This window comes from Mustelus asterias, chromosome 7 (genome assembly GCF_964213995.1).
Source record: "Mustelus asterias chromosome 7, sMusAst1.hap1.1, whole genome shotgun sequence".
NCBI lineage: Eukaryota > Metazoa > Chordata > Chondrichthyes > Carcharhiniformes > Triakidae > Mustelus > Mustelus asterias.
This window is the reverse complement of record NC_135807.1, coordinates 14,244,725-14,254,032: the sequence shown is the minus strand read 5'-3', so window position 1 is coordinate 14,254,032 and position 9,308 is coordinate 14,244,725. Positions and strand designations below refer to the sequence as shown.

Here is a 9,308-nt window from a genome sequence, read left to right as displayed (position 1 = left end):
CACTCATTAGAGGACCCACAGAAGACAATAAAGTTACTTACAGCTTGGACATACTACAAGGAGTAGACCACCTCCATCCCACTGGTGTGATCAGAAACACTATGGAAGTTTGGGGCAATGATTTATGTTTGCTTTGTTACATTGCCATCTTCCAATTATATATTTATGTTGTGCAAACAATAAAAAATCATTTAAAAGATATGAACTTTAGACCATGAGCAAAACACCAATGATCTTAAATATAATCAGTTTTATTGTATGATAAAATAGTTTATACATTTTGTAAAAAAAAAAATCATTTTTATACAATCTCCAGAGGTTATTTCTCAATAAATACACAGAATCTCACACACACATGACAGAGAAGATGTACAAATGTCTACAATGCATCAGGTTCTTGGAATATTGTCCTGGTCTGAAAAGGCACTGTCTTGTAGGAAGGTCTTTGGGGTCCACAGAATGTGAAAGCAGCAACACTTACAAACTCAGATACATCACAGAACTGAACGGTATTTACATGCAAACATAATCCAGACTGCACAGGCGGACTCCGGGTACGGATACACTCTCACACGGACAGCCAGGCGGACCTGGTCCCCTCTACAGCAAATTATTTCCTCACAGAATGGAGACCTAAAGTGGAAAAAAATTAAAACTGGAGTTATCAGCTCGGGATCAGAGGCATTCTTGAGTCAGAGATCATGGGTTCAAGAACCACTCGGGCTCGAGTACAAAATCTAGGCTGACACTGGAGTTACATAATTGACTAAAATCTAGAATAAAAAGCTACCGGCCACAAAAGGAGAGAATTGCTGTAAAAACTCATCAAGCTCCACAGAGCTCGCCATTCATATTGCCATTGTTAGGGAGGGAAATCGGTCATTGTTACCTGGTCTGGCCGACATGTGACTCCAGACCCACAGGGAGATGGTCGACACCAGACCTTCTGAAATGGTTCAACAAGCTACTCAGTGGCATTCAATAAAGTTAGGGATAGGTAATAAATGCTGGCCTTGCCAGCAATGCTCCCATCCCGTGAATGAATTATAAAAAGTAATGAGGGAGTGCTGCACTGTTGGTGGTGCCATCGTTCAGATAAGATGTTAAAACAAGGCCCTTTATGTCCTTTCAGGTGGATATTAAATCTCTCACGTCATTATTCCAAAGACAACTAGGCATGTTCTGGCCAATATATAAATCAGCATTAATTGGAAATCTGGTTATAATCTCATTGTTGTTTGTAGGAGTTACTGCGCACAAATTGGCTGCCTACTTCCTATATTACAACAGTGACTAAACTTACTTGGCTGTAAATTGCATTGGGATGTCCTGATTACGAAAAGACCTTTACCAGAGAATCCCTACAGTACAGAAGGAGGCCAATCGGCCCATCGGGCCCGCACCAGCAACAATCCCCCTGTAACCCCACGTATTTATCCTGCTAATCCCGCTGAAACCAAGAAGCAATTTTAGCATGCCCAATTCACCTAACCCGCATATCTTTGGAGTGTAGGGGGAAATTGGAGCACTCGGAGAAAACCCATGCAGACACAGGGAGAACGTGCAAACTCCACACAGTCACCCGAGACCGGAATTGAACCCGGGTCTCTGGCACAGTGAGGCAGCAGTGCTAACCACTGTGCCACCGTGCAAGCTTTTTAAAAAAAATTATGTTAAAAAGGCAACCCACATTTCAAGGATCACTTTCCTCAAAAACAAGCCCATCTACTTAATGCTTATTTATACTTTTGGCTAAAGATGTCGTCATTTCCTTTTGTTCAAGGTTAGAATTTAAATTGCTTAAAATGAGAAGTTGGCAGTGACTGCAGACAGTGAAAGGAGCCTCAGTGTACTGATCTTTAGACAACACTGCAACAGTTTGGAAATAGCTTCCAATTCACAGGCTGTCAGAACAGATTGATGGAGCCAATATACAAAGTTCTGGCAATAGTCATGGGAATTACGATCTTCAGAATTTTTGGGGTAATAAAACACAGCATCTCAGCATGAATAAGTCACTGCTGCACCACGTGTACACCTGGCTCTTCATGCATCACATTTCAAACAATATACTGACTAAAATGTCTGGTCATTGAATTGCTCAAAGGTGAATCCTAGACATCATCTCAAGAGCATCTTAAACAAAGTTAAGTTACTCACCTTTTTAATCCACAGTTGCTATAATCCAGTGACTAGGCACCAGCACTCCCTCTAGTTTTTAGTGGACTGTGCCGGCAATTTAATTCAGAGCATGGCCCTTTAAAGTTTTTCATATCACTGCACACATGTGGCAATTTAAAGGGATCTCCAATGCATTCACATGCTTTCTGAAGTGCGATGCCCAGGATGGGAAGCAATGCTACAGCTCACGCTGAATTAGTGTCTTATACAAAGTCAAAATAACATCCTTGCTCTTGCACTTAATAACCCACTAATAAATCCTCGGATATTTTATGCTTTATTAACTATGTTCATAACCTGCCTTGCCACCTTCAATGACATATGCACATAGACACCCAGGTCCCTCTGCTCTTGCACCTGCATTCTCTTTAGATTGTACCCATTATTTTGCATTGTCTGTGTGTTTTTCCTACCAAAATGCGGCACGGTAGCACAGTGGTTAGCACTGCTGCTTCACAGCTCCAGGGTCCCGGGTTCGATTCCCGGCTCGGTTCACTGTCTGTGTGGAGTTTGCACATTCTCCTCGTGTCTGCGTGGGTTTCCTCCGGGTGCTCCGGTTTCCTCCCACAGTCCAAAGATGTGTGGGTTAGGTTGATTGGCCAGGTTAAAAATTGCCCCTTAGAGTCCTGAGATGCGTAGGTTAGAGGGATTAGCGGGTGAATATGTGGGGGTAGGGCCTGGGTGGGATTGTGGTCGGTGCAGACTCGATGGGCCGAATGGCCTCCTTCTGCACTGTAGGGTTTCTATAAAAATGAAATCAATCACATTTCTCAGCATTGAATATGCCACCTGTCGTGTCCACCCATTCCACCAACTTATCTGTATCTTTTTGGAGTTTTAAACTATCCTTCTTCACAGTTCATAACGCTTCTAGGTTTCACATTATTCATATATTTTGAAATTGTGTCCTGTGCACCACAGTCTAGGTCATTAATATACATCCTGAAAAGCAAGGCCCCTGGGGAACACAACCACAAACCTTCCTCCAGCTCAAAAAACATCCTTAACCACTATTCTCTGTTACCTGTCACTTAACCATTTTCGTACCCATGTTCCTACTGTCCCATTTATTGCACAAGATACAACTTTGCTCACAAGTGACACTGTATCAAATGTCTTTTGCAGATTTCTGAATTTTACTTAGATGGGACAAAGAGCTCGCAGCCAACCAGCAAGTTTAACAGTGGTCGACTGGGTTTCCCGCGTCAAGCCCATCAGTTCCAGGTGTTGAGCATGTCAGGACCAAAAGTTGCACACTGCATGCGGAGAATCCCAGTTTTCCATTTTTACCCACATGTTACCAGATCCCAGTCTCCGGCACTCCCAATAGTCAGTAAGTAATACTCTCCATCTTGCCATATTATCAGTAGTGCAACATGGAGTCAAGGCATGCCCCCAGGGAGAAAACAAGTGGAGCACCTGGTCACTGCTCTAAAGCACTGCTCTAAAGCACTGCTCTAAAGCACGGTAGCACAGTGGTTAGCACTGCTGCTTCACAGCTCCAGGGTCCCGGGTTCGATTCCCGGCTCGGGTCACTGTCTGTGTGGAGTTTGCACATTCTCCTCGTGTCTGCGTGGGTTTCCTCCGGGTGCTCCGGTTTCCTCCCACAGTCCAAAGATGTGCGGGTTAGGTTGATTGGCCAGGTTAAAATTGCCCCTGAGATGCGTAGGTTAGAGGGATTAGCGGGTAAATATGTGGGGGTAGGGCCTGGGTGGGATTGTGGTCGGTGCAGACTCGATGGGCCGAATGGCCTCCTTCTGCACTGTAGGGTTTCTATGAAAGTGGTGTACAAAATCTTAATGCATCGCAACCTAACTCTGCTGTATGTGCATTAATAACTCTGAACTGTGTCATCTACCTTCCCTGCGCGCGCACACACAAAAATAACACACTTTGTGGAGATGGCCAGGACTATCTTTTTTTTACCTTAAACATGTTGCAAATGCTCTCCTAGGATTTCGATGCACAAAGTGAATAGGGAAGCCTTTGAAGGTATGTCCGTCGGGCACTGCTCTTTTGATAGCATCCTGAAACTCTTCATTGCCTGTGGACACTCCAGTTGTGCGTTCAATCTCGTATGCAGCAAGCGCTGGTGAGAGCAGGTAAGACAGATGGTCATCCCACAAAGTGTTCAGACTGAGGTCCTATTGTGTTAAAAAGCATTACAGTAAGAGGTTACAGGCGAAGCCAGATAGCAGGTAGTAACAGCTCAATTACAAGGGCGGCTCTAGGTTAGCACTGCTGGCTCACAGCGACAGGGACCTAGGTTCAATTCTGATCTTGGGTCACTGTTTGTGTGGAGTTTGCACATTTTCCCTGTGTCTGCGTGGGTTTCCTCGGGGTGCTCTGGTTTCCTCCCACAGTCCAAAGATGTGCGGGTTAGGTTGATTGGCCAGACTAAATTGATCCTAATGTCAGGATTGGCAGGGTAAATATGTGGGGTTACGGGAATAGGGCCTGGGTGGGGTTGTGACTTGATGGGCCAAATGACCTCCTTCTGCACAGTAGGGATTCTATTCTATTAAAATCTCAGTATGGTACATCCTACATCAGCCTGAAAATTCTATGGTATAAACCGTACGAGATGTGGATATATGGTTAAACATTATGGTATCAAAAAGCTTATTTCAGTGATTGTGCTGAGATAATATGAAAAGTCACAGTAACAACTGAACAAATTATTCCATTACTCTTTCTGGATGTTGAGTGTTGTATTGCACAGTAACCTAACAAGGTTTACAGCAGCATATAGAATGACACAGCTAAACACTGCAAGGCGAGAGGAAATGAAGTCCATAGAACGAGACTTTCTCTGCCCCATCCCTTTGTCTCCTTTATGCTGAGCAAAGGCCAATATGTTCCAATACACTGAGCAAGGAATAAAAAGATGTTTCAGCTGCCTCAGTTCCCAAACATGCATTTTAAAAGGCCAGCAGTTTTTCCATTACCTCAGCCAGAGCATCTTCTATTAAATTTACATGAAGAATGACAAGATTTTAACTTTTCAACCAATATTCAGATTATCCCAATTGCAACTGAAAACCTCAATTGAATTGCGCAGTTGTGTCAAGTTCTGTACATTAAATCTTACTCAAAACACTTCACGCAGTCTGAAAGAATGTCTGCATTGAATATTAATAAAAGTTATTTACTTTGTACAACATAGTTTAGAACAATTCTCCGTAAAAGGTAAATTAGCATTGGGGAGGGAGGATTTTAAAAAAATTATCGCCTTGTTATACAAAAATTAGCTTTATCAGATTTTAATTTAATATAAAAGCAACACATTAATTTCATGGCCATATGGATGTAGATGCGGTCAAAGCTAGAAAAAAGGATCTTTAAACAGATCAGGAGCAGAAAAGCAGCACTGCAGTAGAGAGTCCTAAACTACGGAACAAGTTTTGCTTATGAGTTGACTGCAGCCTCACTGTAGGCATTAAAAAAACACCTGAACAGGTTCCTGGCCCCAGAAAATAGTGTGGCTGATTTCTGTACATCATGGAGCGGGGGTAAGTGTAATGACGTGCAAATGTTGTACCCTCACCAGTTTGGGTAAGATTGATTCACCAGTTTGGGTAAGATTGATAAACCAGCTTGCCTTTTTCTACCCTTAGTTTTAAATGAAGATCTTTTATACATTGTCCAATCGAGCTGGGTTGCTCTGGTGGTCTAAATAAGGGGAACTATGTAGAGTTATTCTTTTGCAATTAGAGAGATTATAATCAGTTTCAGGTCTGCCTCCAAGTTCAGGATGCTTACACATAGTGTAGATTTCCTAGCCTCTCTCTACACTTGCCAAATAAAATTCATTTATTCAGGGATGTAGTTTACTGATTCCACCTTATTTGGATACTGGCTGGAGAGCTACAAATGCTTTTCACTTTTGACAATCTTCTTACCTTCCTGTGCTCAGAAATCAGATTCCTCAAAACCAGCTCGATCTCATTGCTCGCAGCCGCACCATCCGTCACTGGAGCACATAGCGGTGGAAATGGTGGCAATGAAATAGATGACCCAGGAGCGCACACGGACTTTATGGCCTCAGCACTCATGGATTTCCACTTTGATTCGTCACTTAGGTTAAAGTTACACAGTTCGACATTGTCCGATGGTTGACAATTAGCATAAAAGTTCTGGTGATTGAAAAGACAGCCTACTGAACAATAAGGGTAGGCTCTTTTTGGCTGTTCTACTAGTGGTGGGTCATCAGGATTCACCGGCCTGTGAACATATCTAAAACAACAGGAATACATCAGCTTTAAATATACAGAAATGTCATTGATTGTTTCGTAACATGTATGTGAACATTCAAGATTGTCAAAAAGAAAATAACATCTTTGGATTAGTTCCAAACGGGAATGATGCCCATAGACTGGAGCAGAGGAACATTTATAAAGAAGGACATGCAGATAACAGTAAGAACTACAGACTAGTAAGGTGGACATCTATTAAAAGAATAAAATTGTAAGGCAGGCCTAGAATGTCTTTTCTTTCCCATCATTTTCATTCATTCTCTAAACATTGCTGTGTGCTGAAATAAGTAATTAAGCAACGAGAAATATTGGGTGAAATTCTCTGGCCACCCCACAGCGTTTTTCCTTGATGGTGCACTGTTTGCTGGCATTAGGATCTTCTGGGCCCGCTGCTGTCAACAAGAATTTTCATTGTAGAAGAGTCACTGTTGGGCATAATCCCAATCTAACTACTGGTATTGGGCCTCAGTTGATTTTCCAGGGAATTTTTGCTGTGGTATCACGGGAAGGCGGCCATTTGGCCAACTTCTGCTCGGGGAAGCCATTAAAAAAGAGAATTCCCGCAGGAGAAGCTTTTGGAGAGGTTCAGAAATTGTCTCAGAATAGGCAAGCGTTGCTCAAGGACTCAGTCCTGGTATATTATCCACATTTAACCCATTAGAACAGATTGAGAATTAGAGTCCTTTTCAAGAAAGAAATTTGAAAATAAAAATTTGGCATCAGTGAAAATAGCTGTCGATTGAGATAAAAACTCAACTGGTTTACTTGTGTCCTTTAGTGAAGGTAAACTGTGATCTTTATCCAGTATAGCCTGTGTGTAACTAGCATTGTTAATACTGAACTGCCCTTGTAAACACCCCTCAGCTGCATCAAAAACCACAACAAAAGAGAAAAGTAACGTTTATTTATTAATCACAAGTAGGCTTACATTAATACTGCAATGAAGTTACTGTGAAAATCCCCTAGTCGCCACAGTCCGGTGCCAGAATGTGGGAGGAAACCGGAGCACCCGGAGGAAACCCATGCAGACACGGGGAGAACATGCAAACTCCACACAGACAGTGACCCAAGCCGGGAATCGAACCCGGGTCCCTGGCGCTGTGAGGCAGCAGTGCTAACCACTGTGCCACCCTAAAGCAAGCAATATTGCAGAGGTTCAAGGCGGTGGCCTGTCACTGGCAAACAATTAGAGGTGGGAATGACTGCTGGCCTTGCCTGCGTCACTCATCCAGTAAATGGAATTACAAATACAACGTTCCTGAGATTATTGTTGATGCTTCGGCAACATGTCTCACTTTTCAGCAATATTCAAGTCCTGTACTGCAAGTGACTATTTATAAGATGATGTTATGCTTTGGGATGTCTCCTTAACATAGTGTAAAAACAGAGGGTGAAGGGGCTCACATGACCTGCCTGAATTCAGCCAGATATCAAGCTTGGGTTGCTAAAGGTTAAAGGGTCGCCCAGGTTCTTTCACTGGGAATGTGGTGCAGAAAGTTCCCAAGAGTTTATTGTGCTGTTAGTCCCTTAGTCTCAAGGGAGGAGCTACAAATGTCAGGATTTATAATGTTACACTTTATACTATTTAATTCCAAGATAGAATAACGTTGGGGCTAATTTGCATTTTTAACCTGGATAATGCCCATGTGATTCACAATGCAATGGACACGAGATTTGGGGAGGGATAAAGTCCTTAGCAAGTCATTAAAGTATTGGGTCACAGGGTTTCCTCAGAGATGACCAAACTTCAAAGTCCTGGTCATTCTGCTAGAATCAGAGTGAGAGGCAGAAGTTCTGCACCTGGAGCAGAGAAAATGATGATTCATCAGAGACAGCAGGTGAGAGCTCGCACTCAGATTGAAGAGATCAAGCTCGTGAGGGTTTGAGAGAGACTGGAAGATGCCCCTCGCTTTGGCTAGAGGGAGAAATCTCCAGTGTAGTACTCACCTTTAAAGTCAATTCAGGAATTAGAAGTTGCCTGGATGGGAAAGAAAAAAAGGAAGGAGGCCAGCAAGAGGAGAGAATAGCTTTGTAATGGTTCTGGTTCTGAGAGAATACAGAACCCACTTAAGGGACAAAGTATAACCGTGCCATGGGATCATAAGATAAATGGGGGCAACTTTACTATAAATAAAAGTTGTCTATTGAATAATGTTTAGCCAATGTTTCTTTTAATCTGTTACAGTAGGAGTCTTAAAACGTGAAATCTTGTCATGTGACTTTCCAGTCTATCACTGGAAACTCAAATATCTTTTTACAAGTTACTGATCTTTACGCGATCATAATAATGGATATATAATTATTAATTACTGAAAAAAAATGTAATTAATTTTTAAAATAAATTGGAAAAAGACTGAAAAATATCCAAGTTTGCTGATAGGGAACAAGTGAATCAAAAACACAGAAATCAGGATAATTGTGCTGACCAGTCCTCTTTAATGCAAAGTGACAAGACCGGAGAATGGGAATATGCAAAAAGAACATCAGGTTAAAAACAGCAGGCAGAACGTACAGAAGTCCATGGGACAACATTGAAGCCTTTGATGCAAGAGCAGTAAAGAAAGCAAAAAGGATTTTAGGACATTTGGTCAGAGGATAGGGGTAATGATTAATATACAAAATCATTATGGCTTAACCTAGACAAGTCTCGTCACTATAATATAATTGTGTAAAGCCTTGTATTAGTTTAGCTGTTCACCACCTTCTCCCCGTCTGTGGAAAGGACACAGAGGAATGACACATGCCAAACCTACGAGGAAACATTAAAACGAGAAAAGACAGCTAGTGACATTAATTGAAATTTAAGATTCCAGAGAGTATAGATAAGCTAATAAATTGTTGGAAGAACCATAAATCTGCAAAGAAAGGTCA

General features: G+C 42.1%; 1 protein-coding gene across 2 annotated transcripts in view; it reads right to left on the bottom strand.

The window, feature by feature from the left end:
* Positions 1-202: 202 nt before the first annotated feature.
* Positions 203-9,308, bottom strand: part of cep76 (centrosomal protein 76) — a 38,886-nt gene continuing 29,780 nt past the window's right edge. For both annotated transcript variants that reach the window (XM_078215685.1, XM_078215683.1), the window contains 3 exons: positions 6,084-6,417; positions 4,108-4,325; positions 203-633 (listed from right to left, as the gene is read on the bottom strand). In XM_078215685.1, the coding sequence (XP_078071811.1) occupies positions 495-633; positions 4,108-4,325; positions 6,084-6,417 (691 nt within the window). In that variant the 3' untranslated portion in view covers positions 203-494. The remainder of the gene's footprint in view (positions 634-4,107; positions 4,326-6,083; positions 6,418-9,308) is intronic.